This window comes from Loxodonta africana, chromosome 18 (assembly GCF_030014295.1).
Source record: "Loxodonta africana isolate mLoxAfr1 chromosome 18, mLoxAfr1.hap2, whole genome shotgun sequence".
Classification (NCBI taxonomy): Eukaryota; Metazoa; Chordata; class Mammalia; order Proboscidea; family Elephantidae; genus Loxodonta; species Loxodonta africana.
The window spans coordinates 18,442,640-18,456,170 of NC_087359.1; the positions used below are offsets into that span (position 1 = coordinate 18,442,640).

A 13,531-nucleotide genomic window follows, 5' to 3' on the forward strand; every position below is an offset into this window, starting at 1 on the left:
CAGACATACTCTTCTTTAAAAAAAAAATTTTTTTTTTAATGTAATATCAATCCAATTTCCCCTTGGAAATCAGGATCAATCACATCAGTTAATATGGTAACTCTCTTCTTTGTTAAACTGGAGGGATGAGGAGCCCAAAGTGGCTGGGTGGTTTTCTTAACTTCCAGTTCTATGGATCAGTGTTGTGTCCCCTGGTGGGAGCATTCCTCCCTTTGGAACTAAGTCCTCTAGACCTGCAGAGCTAGGGTGGTGGGGACAGGAAGCAAAAATTTTGCCAGTGGGTCACTAAGGATAATAGTGAGTGATGCCAATCCCATTTCCACCCCTTGATTCCTGGACATATGAATCCTTGCTATGGAAGAAATAGCACCATATATTGGATGCTGGTTTAGAGCGTACACAGTCTCTTGGAGAACATTGCCGCAACCCTGCAAGCTATTGTCACCTAGCTGGCTCTGTAATTGTGTTTTTAGAAGGCCATTTCATCATTCTATCAATCCAGCTGTTTCAGGATGATGATGGGGAACATGGTAAGACCAGTGAATTCCACGAGCACGGGCCCATCGCTGCACTTCATTTGCTGTGAAGTGAGTTCCTTGATTCAAGGCAATACTGTGTAGGATACCATGATGATGGATAAGGCATTCTGGAAGTCTGCAGATGGTAGTTTTGGCAGAAGTATTGCATGCAGGAAAGGGAAATCTATACCCAGAGTAAGTGTCTATCCCAGGATTATGGATTGAATTGTGTCCCCCAAAAATGTATGTCATCTTGGCTAGGTCGTTATTCCAAGTATTGTGTGATTGTCCACCATCTTGTGATCTGATGTGATTTTCCTACAGGTTGTAAGTCCTACCTCACTGATATTAATGAGACAGGATTAAAGGCAGTTACATTAATGAGGCAGGACTCAGTCTACAAGATTAAGTTGTATCTTGAGATCATTTTTGGGGGGATACAAAAGAAAGAAGCAAGCAGAGGGACAAGGGAACTTCCTACCACCAAGAAAGCAGAGCTGGGAGCATAGTGCATCCTTTGTACCTGGGGTCCTTGCCCTGAGATGTTCCTAGACCAGGGGTAGATTGATGACAAGGACCTTTCACTAAAAGTGACAGAGACAGAAAGCCTTCTCCTGGAGCTGGCACCTTGAATTCAGACTTCTAGCCTCCTGGACTGAGAGAGAATAAATTTCTCTTTGTTGAACTCATCCACTTGTGGTACTTCTGTTATAGCAGCACTAGTTAACTAAGACACCCAGTGAGAACAAGATGCTGCCCTTTCCATGATGGAAGTGGTCTGATGTAATCAACCCACCACCAGGTTGCTGGCTGATCACTCCTAGGTGTGGTGCCATATCGGCGATTCAGTGTTGGTCTCTGCTGCTGGCAGATTGGGCACTGAACAGTGGCTGTAGCCAAGTCAGCTTTGGTGAGTGGAAGTCTGTGTTGCTGAGCCCAAGCATAAACCTCCCTCACTGCCACCATGGGCACTTTGTTCATGAACCCATTGGGCAATGACAGGCGTGGCTAGAGAAAAAGGCTGACTGGTATTCAGAGAACGTGTCATCCTATCCACTTGATTGTTAAAACTCTTCTCTGTCTAGGTCATCCTTTGGTGAACATTCACATGAGAAATGAATATCTTCACTTCTTTGGCCCATTTAGAGAGATCTTTTATCCACATACCTCTTCCTCATAGCTCCTTGTCACCAGTTTTCCAATCATTTTCCTTATAAGTCCCTGACCATCCAGCTAAACCATGGGCCACAGGCCATGAATCAGTATACAATTGGATCTGGCCATTTGTCCTTCCAAGAAAAGTGAGCAACCAGGTGCAGTGCTAGAAGTTTTGCCCATTGGGAGGATTTCCCTTCACCACTGTCCTTCAGGGAGGTCCCAGAAAGGGGTGCCTACATATTGTGCAGAACCATCTGTAAACCAGGCACAAATTTTTGCTTCTTCAGTCAAATGATCATAAAAAACTTCTCATGAAGCTGTAAGCCGTAAGTGCAGACTGGGAGAGGGCAGGTAACGTGACAGGAGTGGACATCATGGGCATTTGGGCCACTTCATCATGTGATTTACTTATGCCTTCAGGTCCTGCTTGAGCTCGATCTCATATATACGATTCCATTTAATGATGGAATGCTGCTGTGCATATGTAACTTTGTGACTCTGTGGGCCAGACAACACCCAGTTCATGATGGACAGCTCAGGCTGCATGGTGATTTTGTGGCCCATGGTTAAGCATTCAGTCTCTACTAAGGCCCAGCAACGAGCCAAGAGCTGTTTCTCAAAAGGAGAGTATTTATCTGCTGAGTATGGCAGGGCTTCGCTCCAAAATCCTAAGGGTCTGCACTATGATTCACCAATAGGGACCTGCCAAAGACTCCAAACTACATCACTATCTGACACTGACATTTCAAGCACCATTGAATCAGCCAGATCATATCGCCCAAGTGGGAGAGAGGTTTGCACAGCAGCCTGAACCTGTTGCAGGGCATTGTCTTGTTCTGGGCCACACTCAAAACTAGCAACTTTTTGAATCTCTTGATAAGTAGGCTGGAGTCACACACCCAAATAAGGAAAATGTTGCCTCTGAAATCCAAAGAGGCCCACTAGGTGTTGTACCTCCTTTTTAGTTGTAGGAGGATCCAGATGCAATAACTTATCCTTCACTTTAGAAGGAATATCTTGGCATGTCTCACATCACTGGACCCCCAGAAATTTCACAGAGGTGGAAGGCACCTGAATTTTGGTGGGGGTGGGGGTTAATTTCTGACTCTCAAGCATACAGGTATCTTACCAATAAGTCTGGAGTTATTGATACTTCTTCCTTACTAAGCCCAATCAGCATAATGCCATCAATGTAATGGATCAGTGTGATGTCTTGTGAAATGAAAAGGTGATCAAGCTCCCTGAGGGCTACATTATCACATAGAGCTGGAGAGTTGATATACCTCTGAGGTATGACACCGAAGGTGCATTGCTGGTCTTGCCAGCTGAAGGCAAACTTCTTCTTTGGTCCTTCAAAACAGGTATGAAAAAAAAGGCATTAGTCAGATCAATAACCACACACCAGATACCAGGAGATGTATTAATCTGCTCAAGCAATGAAACCACATCTGGAACAGCAGCTGCAATTGGTGTCACCACCTGGTTAAGTTTGCATAATCCACTGTCATTCACCATCTGTTTTCTACACAGGCCAAATAGGCAAGTTGAAAGGATGTGGTGAGAATCACCACCCTGCATCCTTCAAGTCCTTGATGGTGACAGTAATCTCTGTAGTCCCTCCAAGAATGCTTTTGGTTTACTATTTTCTTAGGTAAGGCAGTTCTAATGGCTTCCAGTTAGCCTTTTCTACTATAATAGCCCTTACCACAAATGTCAGAGATCCAACGTGTGAGTTCTGCCGGTTGCTGAGTCCATCTGTTCCAATTATGCATTATGGAACAGGGGAAATAACACAGGATGGGTTCAGGGACCCACTGGACCCACTTGGAGATGGGCATGAGCTAACTGTTAATAACCTGACCTCCATACATCTCCACTCTGACTGGTGGGTCACAGTGATGTTTTTCTTCTCTTGGAATTAGTGTCAGATCAGAGCCAGTGTTCAATCATCCCTGAAAAGTCTTATTATTTTCTTTTCCCCAAAGAATAGTCACTTTCATAAAAGGCCTCAGATCCCTTAGGGGAAGGCTTGGAGAAAGATTAACAGTGTAAATTTTTGGCAGTGTAGTGGCATCCTTCCTCAAGGGTATCTAGCCTCCCCTTCAATCAAGTGGTTGTGGGTCTGTAAACTCGTTCAAGTCTGGGAATTAACTGAGGGCCTGTGACTCTCTATTCTGGTGATTCAAGTTAGACTATCGTTCTCTTGAACTAGAATTCTTCTGCTTGTAAAAATCAAGTGAATATTTAGAAGATTTCCCATCTGTTTCACTCCCAGGGACACTATAAATAAGGAACCAACATCATAAGTCCATATGAGTCAGACTACCCTGATTACTGCTTTGACTCTACTGTCCATTACAGAAACCACGCCTGCCTGGTCTTTATCAAGGAAGTGCCACCACTTGCCCCTGCCACCGTGGGATCCAATCAGCCCCATAGTAGTTAGACATCTTAATTCAGTTAGGGCAGTTCTCCCTGTCAAATCTGACTTTTATAAAATAGCAATCACAGCAGTCTTCAAGGATGCTGGGGCTCCCTTCACAAATTTGTTCCTCCTTGTTTTGGTAAAAGGTGTGTACACTGGGCATTTCATGGGTGGGCCTGTGGGTCTAACCTGATAAATTCACTCTAACATGCCTATTTCCCAAAGCCTTTTGATTCCTTCTTCTGCAATAGACCAAGTCAGGTGTCTTATTTCATCTTCACTTAGTGTTGGCCAGCATGCAATCCATGTTTCAGTGAACCAACCAAATAAACTATTAGATCCTTTTCTGACCTCTCAAGCTGGAACATTAAATGAAGAATCTGTGCTTAGTGGACCTATATCAATAAACTCAGACTGATCCAACTTTATATTCCTTGCACCATTGCCCTACACCCGTAATAGCCATTCCCACACATATTCCACAGGTTTCCATTTATACATATTAGAAAAATCGTGCTGTTCTTTTGAAGTGTAGCGTACCTCCTCATGGGTCGCACTTTGTACTTCATCTCTTGGAGTTCTCTGGGACTTAATTCTATAGATCTAGAAGCAAAAATTGGTGGTAGGGGTGGGTCCTGGGGACATTCAGCAATGTCCTGGAAGGCATCTGCCTCAGGCGATACCCCAGGTAACACCCCCAGGTGATATCTCAGACAAAGGCTTTTCAGGCACAGCTGGGTTAATCTCATCATACAGGAGTGGAAGGGATAAGGGCTTTACTGAGGAGGGTGGCTTAGCAGACGAAGATGGAGTAATCTTTTCAGATGGGACTAAGAGGGCTGGTTCTGTTGGCAGGAGTGATCCAACAAAATTTGGTGGCACAATATCCCCAGCTTCCTGATTATCTGCCCATATGCCACCATCTCAAGTTTCAGGATCCCATTTCTTCCTAATCAATGTCCTCAGTTTAACTTCAGACACCATTCCAGGTTGGGAATTCAATTGGCATTATAATTCAGACACTCTTACGGTAAGACTTAGTTTGGTTTTCAACAATATCAGTTTTCTTACTACAATAAATAAGGCTTTTTCAAGACACTAGTGACAACTTTCAGGTCTTTTTTTTTTTTTTTTTCCAGCTGTGGCTCTGAAGTCCTGAGCTCAGCTCTTTCTTTTACCACTTTGTCTAGCAACTAACCAGCTTCCTTATTCTTCTCATTCTGACAAAATTGTAGAGAAGTATCAAATATGCAATCACCCAGAGCCTTGTCTCACAAATATTTGATCCATTGGTGGTCATGTTTTGCATATTTCTATTGTCATCTCACACCATGGATTAACAGTGCTCTCTTTATTACTAGAGGCAGAGTCATCAGTACTTTTAAGACTAGCCAGATTTGAGAACCAATTCAGAAAACGCATTCTTATGATTTTGTTCCTCTAGAACTACTCTCAGTACCAAATGTCTTAGGCCGGGTTCTCTAGATGACCAAAACCACTGAAGCGTATATATATATATACTCTCCGTTGGCTCTAGGGGAAGACTCTTCCTTGCCTCTTTTAGCTTCATGGTAGCCCTGGGCATTTCTTGGTGTTCCTTGGCTTGTAGATGAATCCTCTCATAATGCTTCCTCCTGCATATGTTACTCTTTCCATGTCTGTCTTTCTCTTTTATAAAGTGTCGCTAGAAGGGATTAGGATTAGAACCCACCCTGCTCTGGTATGACCCCATTAACTTAACTGATAACATCTGCAAAGGAAAATTCTATTTCCACAAAAGGTCACAATCACCAGTGAGGGGTTAGAACTTAAACATATCTCATCGGGGGACATAATTCAATCCATAACAAAGGCCTAGAAACAATGACCTACCAGGTAGCAATAAGCATCTCAAGAGTACAGACTGTAGTCTTGAAATACCATTTCCACATAAAAATGCAGGGCTTCTTGCAGAAACGATGACATTAGGTGTGGGACAGGAAATGTACAAGATGAGACCAGAGCATCCTTTCACGCCAGATAGCAAGAAAGGGATCAAAGACTACTGGGGTGGTGTCAAAAGGACCCAGGAGCCAACCTCAAGAGTCTTCGATGGGACAAAGATGAGACAATTTGAACTTCAGTAAGGAGAATGACTGCAAAGGATCTAAGTGCACCAAATTCAATTAAATCCATGAGCTCCTAATGATGCCAAAAATTAAAACTTCTTGATCATCCTTGGAGAGTGCTAGAGCACCGCATCTTTCTTATGGAAACCGATAAGTAAAGAAAAAGAATCAACATTTACCCTGCCTCTCATTACAAACTTCACTGCTGGATAAAAAAAAAAAAACCAAGTAGTAATTGAGAGACTGTTTATATCTTTGTAGATGCATCTCAATAAGTAGATGAAGAAGGAATGGCAGAATTCTGCCATTTTACAACCCCTAATGGATTAAAAAAAAAAAAAAATTTTTTTTTTTTAATGGATCAAGGAGGGCGCAGTGGTGGTTCAGTGGTAGAATTCTGCCCTTCCATGTGGGAGACCAGAGTTGGATTCCCAGCCAATGCACCTCACACGCAGCCACCACCTGTCTTTCAGCGGAAGTTTGTATGTTGGTATGATGTCGAACAGGTTTCAGCTGAACTCCCAGGCTAAGATGGACTAGGAAGAAATGTCTGGCGCTCTACTCCTGAAAATCAGCCACTGAAAACCCTATAGATCACAATGATTCATTCCCACTGTGCATGGGGTCATCGTGAGTCAGGGCTGACTCAGACTGCGGCTAACAAAGATCCAGGCAATGTGTATCAGTGGTTGCTAACATCACAAAAAGAGGCAACAGACAGCGTATGCCTCTTGAGGACATATTCTTGCAAAACATAACAGAACAAAATCAACTTGGATCTGGTTAAGTCTCTAAATTCAAGTTCAAATGTATAAAAATACAGAACACAGAAAAATGCTGAAGTATACCACGGAAAAGCAAGCAGCAAGATTCAAACTGAGGAAAACCATAAGACAATGTCTGGATTTTTTGACAAATAAATTACAAAGGAAATAAAAAGAGATGGTGGAGATCTTATGATTAAAAGAGACTTAAAAGATTTTTAAAGACAGGCGAAACTAAACCGTAGTGTTTGGTAATACACACTAGGGCGATGAAGCTAGAAAGAAAAATAAGAAAGTGATCACTATAAAAACGAGGACAGGGATTACTTTTGGCCTGCGTAGGAGGAGATGGTTTGTGTTTGGAAGGGGCATGTGCCGGGTGTCTGGACTGGCTGACAAAGCTCTCTCTTCTGCCATGGTCACAAGGCTGTTTGTCACAGAAAAACAATTCATTAAGCTGTATTTCTTTCACGTGATTTTCTGTACTTGTGTTATATTTAACGATAAAAAGTATTGAAAAGGAAGGAAAGGAGAGAGGGAGGGAGAGTTTTAGCTGTTGAGTTATAAATCAGAATTCTAATTAAATGGTGCCAGGTGAAGTTTAGAATTCATCTTATTACTAGTGAGGAAACCCAGCCTACCTGCCCTGGGCTTATTTTGTATGTGAGTGAATCTCTTTTTAATACACTGTTTTTTAGAGCAGTATTAGGTTCACAGAAAAATTGCACATAAAGTAGAGGAAATGCCCATATATCCCCTCTCTGCCTGGACAAGGTTTCCCTATTATTAACATCTTGCATTAGTGTGGTACATTTGTTCTGACTGATGAGCCAATCCATTATTATTATCTAAAGTTTATAGTTTACGTTAGAGTCCAGTTTTGTGTTGTACAGTCCTGTGGGATTTGACAAATGCATGAGGCCATGTATCCACCATTACAGCATCCCGCAGCATAGTTTTACTGTCCTTAAAAATGTTCTGGGCTGATTTTATCCTACTCTTTCTCCAGTAGCTGAGGTTTTCCCTCGGTACTAATAATAACGTCTAATGTACTGAGTGCTAACTCCATCCTGGGATTCTGTCCTCGGAGCTTCACATACATTTTCTCTTTTAATTCTCACAACAACTGTTGTGAGCCCAATTTACAGATAAAAGAAAACTGAGGCTCAGAGAGGTTAAGTAACTTGTGCATGACTGCACAGCTTGTAAGTGGTACTTGTGGGGTTAGAGCCCAGGTCTGTCTGACTCCACAGTTCGCACTTTTAGGCTATAACACCTGAACAGAGGCATCTCCAGGTATGCTGAGCATGGCCCACCTGAACCCTCTGCATGGGGGTTCCCTGCTGCTGGGCCCCATCGCTGCAGTGTAGAACCATTTCAGGAGTTGGTGCCCAGGCTGATGTATCTCTTGTGCTCAAGATCCCATAGCCCAGAGGCCCGTTCTACAGACCCATGTCTCCCCGCTCCTCTTTACCCTGCCCAGCCCTCTTGCTTCCTTTACCCTATCTAGCGAAGCCTATCAAGCCCTGTGACTCAGCCCAGCCAAGGCATGACACCAATTTGCTGAATAACTAAAAGCAGGAAATATTTATGCTATAAAAGGAAGTGAATGAGTACAAAACACAAAGGCGGTCTGGGCACTCAGAAGGTGCAAGCCTCTGGGCCCAGGCAAGAGCTTTGAGGGTCCAGAGGGATCCGGGTTTGTGCCGACTGTAGACAGAGGGGCAGGAGCTGGGGAGGCTAGACCATGTGGCTGCCCCCAGCTCTGTTCCTTCTCAGCCTCCCAGGTGAGTGGGACTGGGGCCTCGGGAGCTCAGCACTTTAGGGGCAAGAAAGGACCTGCCCTGGGCTTGAGGGGAGGTGTCCCATCCAGGCAAATGAAAACGAGCCTTTATTAATTTATTTATTAATTCATTCAGCCAAATGCACTTGGCTCCTACTGTCAGGCATTGCACCAGGGTCTAAGGCAATGCAGAGAATTGGAATTAGATCCACAGTCACAGGGGTTAGGATTCCAACACATATTTGGGGGAAACACAATTCAATCCCTAACAGATTGAGATTGCGAAAAAAAACCTTGAATGGGAAACAAAAGGATTTTAACTCATTCTGAGGCAGCAGGGTGGAAAGTGGCTGCAGGAGGCGCACTGAAAGATTTTCTTTTTTCTTTCTTTCTTTTTTTTTTTTAGTTGTGTTTTAGGGGGAAGTTCACAATCCTTGTTAGTTTCTCATACAAAAATTTATACACACATTCTTATGTGACCCTAGTTGCTCTCCCTATAATGTGATAGCACATTCCCCCTTTCCATCCCAGATTTCCCGTGTCCATTCAACCAACTCCTATCCCTTTCTGCCTTCTCATCTCACCTCTGGACAGGAGCTGCCCACTTAGTCTCAGGTATCTACTTGACCTAAGAAGCACACTCTTCATGAGTATCATTTTATGTCTTATAGTCCAGTCTATTCTTTGTCTGAAGAGTTGGCTTCAGGAATGGTTTTAGTTCTGGGTTAACAGAGAGCCCGGGAGCCATGTCTTCTGGGATTCCTCCAGGCCATTTAGTCTGATCTTTTTACTAGGAATTGAGTTCTGCGCCCCACTTTTCTCCTGCTCCAGCAGGGACTTTCTGTTCTGTTCCCTGTCAGGGTGCTCATTGGTGATAGCCAGGCACCATCTAGCTCTTTTGGTCTCAGGCTGATGGAGTCTCTGGTTTATGTGGCCCTTTTGTCTCTTGGGCTAATATTTTCCTTCTATCTTTGGTGTCCTTCATTCTCCTTTGCTCCAGGTAGGCTGGGACCAATTGATGCACCTTAGATGGCTGCTCCCAAGCTTTTAAGACCCCAGATGCCACTCACCAAAGTGGGATGCAGAAGGTTTTCTTAATAAACTTTTATGCCAATTGACCTAGATGTCCCCTGAAACCATAGTCCTCAGACCCCAGCCTCTGCTACACTGTCCCTTGAAGTGTTTGGTTGTATTCAGGAAATTTCTCAGCTTTAGGTTTAGTCCAGTAGTACTGACTTCCCATGTATTGTGTGTTGTCCTTCCCTTCACCTAAGATAATTCTTGTCTACTATCTAGTTAGTGAATTCCCCTCTCCCTCCCTCTCTCTCCACCCTTGTAACCATCAAAGAATGTTTTCTCCTGTGTTTAAACCTTTTCTGGATTTCTTATAATAGTGGTCTCATACAATATTTATCCTTTTGCAACTGACCGATTTCACTCAGCATAAAGCCTTCCAGATTTATCCATGTTATGAGATGCTTTACAAATTTATTGTTGTTCTATATCGTTGCATAGTATTCCATTGTGTGAATATACCACAATTTGTTTATCCATTCATCCATTAATGGGCACCTAGGTTGTTTCCATCTTTTTGCTATTGTGAACAGTGCTACAATGAACATGGGTGTGCGCGCATTTATTTGTGTGACAGCTCTTGTTTCCCTAGGATACATACCTCCATCTCATTAAAGAATGTCGTTGGGATTTGGATCGGAATTGCATTAAATGTATAGATCACTTTTGGTAGAATAGACATTTTTATAATGTTAAGTCTTCCTATCTATGAGCAAGGTTCGTTTTTCCACTTACGTAAGTCTCTTTTGGATTCTTGCAGAATTGTACTGTAGTTTTCTTTGTATAAGTCTTTTACATGTCTGCTTAGATTCATTCCTAAGTATATTATCTCCTTGGGGGATATTGTAAATGATATTGATTTGGTGATTTCCTCTTCGAAGTTCCCTTTGTTGGTGTAGAGGAGTCCAACTGATTTATGTATGTTTATCTTGTAGCCTCATACTCTGCTGAACTCTTCTATTAGTTCCAGCACTTTTCTTGTGGGTTCTTTGGGGGTTTCTGTGTATAAGATCATGTCATCTGTGAATAGAGATACTGTTACTTCTTCTTTACCAATTTGGATGCCCTTTATTTCCTCTAGCCTAATTACTCTGGCTATGACCTCCAGCACAATGTTGAATAAGAGTGGTGATAAAGGGCATCCTTGTCTGGTTACCATTCTCCAGGGGAAGGCTTTCAGACTCTCTCCTTTTAGGATGATGTTGGCTGTTGGCTTTGTATAAATGGCCGTTATTATGTTGAGGAATTTCCCTTCTATTCCTATTTTGCTGAGAGTTTTTATCATGAATGGGTGTTGGACTTTGTCAAATGCGTTTTCTGCGTCAGTTGATAAGATCATGTGATTCTTGTCTTTTGTTTTATTTACGTGATGGATTGCACTGATTGTTTTTCTAATGTTGAAACCATCCCTGCATACCTGGTATGAATCCCACTTGGTCATGGTGAATTATTTTTTGATATGTTGTTGAATTCTATTGGCTAGAATGTTGTTGAGGATTTTTGCATCTAAGTTCATGAAGTTCATGAAGGATATAGGTCTGTAATTCTCTTTTTTTGTGGTGTCTTTACCTTTTTTTTCTTTACCTGGTTTTGATATCAGGGTTATGCTGGCTTCATAGAATGAGTTTAGGAGTAATCCATCTTTTTCTATGCTCTGAAACACCTTTAGTAGTAGTGGTGTTAACTCTTCTCTGGAAGTGTGTTTGAATTCTCCAGTGAAGCCATCAGGACCAAAGCTTTGTTGTTGTTGTTGGGAGTTTCTTGATTACATTTTCAACCTCTTCTTTTGTTATAGGTTCTTTTAGTTGTTCTACCTCTGTTTGTGTTAGTTTAGGTAGGTTGTATGGTTCTAGAAATTTGTCCATTTCTTGTAGGTTTTCAAATTTGTTGGAGTACAAGTTTTCATAGTATTCTGTTACAATTCTTTTAATTTCTGTTGGGTCTGTTGTGATATCACCCATCTCATTTTTCATTTCTGTTATTTGCTTTCTCTCGAGTTTTTCTTTTGTCAGTTTGGCCAAAGGTTTATCAATTTTGTTGATCTTTTCAAAGGACCACCTTTTGATCTTGTTAACTCTTTCAATTGTTTTTCTATTTCCTATTTCATTTAATTCTGCTCTAATTTTTGTTATTTCCTTTCTTCTGATGTCCAAGGGCTTCTTTTGCTACTCTCTTTCTACTTGTTCAAGTTGTAGGGTTAATGTTTTGATTTTGGCCCTTTCTTCTTTTTGGATGTATGCATACATTGCTATAAATTGACCTCTGAGCACTGCTTTTGCAGTATTCCAAAGGTTCTGGTAAGATGTGTTTTCATTCTCATTTGATTCTGTAAAGTTCTTTTTTCCATTCCTAACTTCTTCTATAAGCCAGTAGTTTATGAGCCAGGTGTTGTTCAGTTTCCATGTACGTGATTTTTTTTTTTTTTTCCTTGCTTTTTCTGTTATTGATATCTACTTTTCTGGCTTTATGGTCAGAAAAGATGCTTTGTAATATTTTGGTGTTTTGGATTCTGTTAAGGCTTGCTTTTTGGCCTAATATATGGTCTTTTCTGGAGAATGTTCCATGTGTATTGGAAAAGAAAGTATACTTGGCTGCTGTTGGGTGAAGTGTTCTATATATGTCTATGAGACCAAGTTGGTTAATTGTGGCATTTAGATCTTCTGTGTCTTTATTGAGCTTCTTTCTGGATGTTCTGTCCTTCACTGAAAGTGGCGTGTTGACGTCTCCTACTATTATTGTGGAGCTGTTTATCCCTTTTCAATGCTGTAAGAGTTTGTTTCATGTATTTTGGAGCCCCGCGGTTGGGTGTGTAAATATTTATTATGGTTATGTTCTCCTGGTGTAAAAAAATTACGTACTGTCCTTCCTTATCCTTTGTGGTGGATTTTGCTTTAAAGTCTATTTTGTCAGAGATTAATATTGCCACTCCTGCTCTTTTTTGATTGTTGTTTACTTGATATGTATATATTTTTTCCCCTTCTTGGAGTTTTAGTTTGTTTGTGTCTTTAAGTCTAAGGTGTGTTTCTTATAGACAGCATATAGATGGATTGTGTTTTGTTTTGTTTTGTTTTATCCTTTCTGCCACTCTGTCTCTTTATTGGTGCATTTAGTCCATTTACATTCAGCGTAATTATTGATAGGTATGAGTTTAGTGCTGACATTTTGATGTCTTTTTTTTGTGTTGTTGACAGTTTCTTTGTTCCATTTAATTTTGTGTACTGAGTCATTTTTCTTTATGTATTTTCTTTTCATGCTCTTCATTGTTTTCAGTTTTGTAGTTGCTAAGTCTTTATGTTTTTCTTGTATTTTATTTTGATGTGTAGGATTGTTAATTTCCTTTGTGGTTCCCTTAATATTTTTAAGGTAAAATATTTCTCCTATTTTCCTAGGCTTAATCCAATGTTTTATTTCTTTATATAGCCTCAACTTCCTCTCTATATGAAAGATCTATGACTGTGTTTTTTAGTTCCTCTTTTTTTGTTTTAATGTCATCATCTTTTACTTATTGACATATCTGTTTCCCTATTTTCAGTGTTTTAGCTTTGGTTTATTTATGTGACTTCCCTATCTGAGTTGATGTCTGGTTGCTCTGTCCTGTGTTCTAGCCTTGGGTTATTATCTGATGTTATTGATCTTCTAAATGGAGGACTTTCTTTAGTATTTCTTGAGGTTTAGTTTTTATAGATTTTACCAATTCCCTA

The 13,531-nt window shown here is 41.2% G+C and overlaps 1 protein-coding gene across 3 annotated transcripts in view; it reads left to right on the forward strand.

The window, feature by feature from the left end:
* The first annotated feature begins 8,585 nt into the window (after window positions 1–8,585).
* Window positions 8,586–13,531, forward strand: part of CD300LB (CD300 molecule like family member b) — a 28,353-nt gene continuing 23,407 nt past the window's right edge. For all 3 annotated transcript variants that reach the window (XM_064270803.1, XM_064270804.1, XM_064270806.1), the window contains exon 1: window positions 8,586–8,760. Coding sequence is in view for 1 of the 3 variants with exons in the window: in XM_064270806.1 (XP_064126876.1) it covers window positions 8,721–8,760 (40 nt within the window). In the remaining 2 variants the exon portion in view is untranslated. The remainder of the gene's footprint in view (window positions 8,761–13,531) is intronic.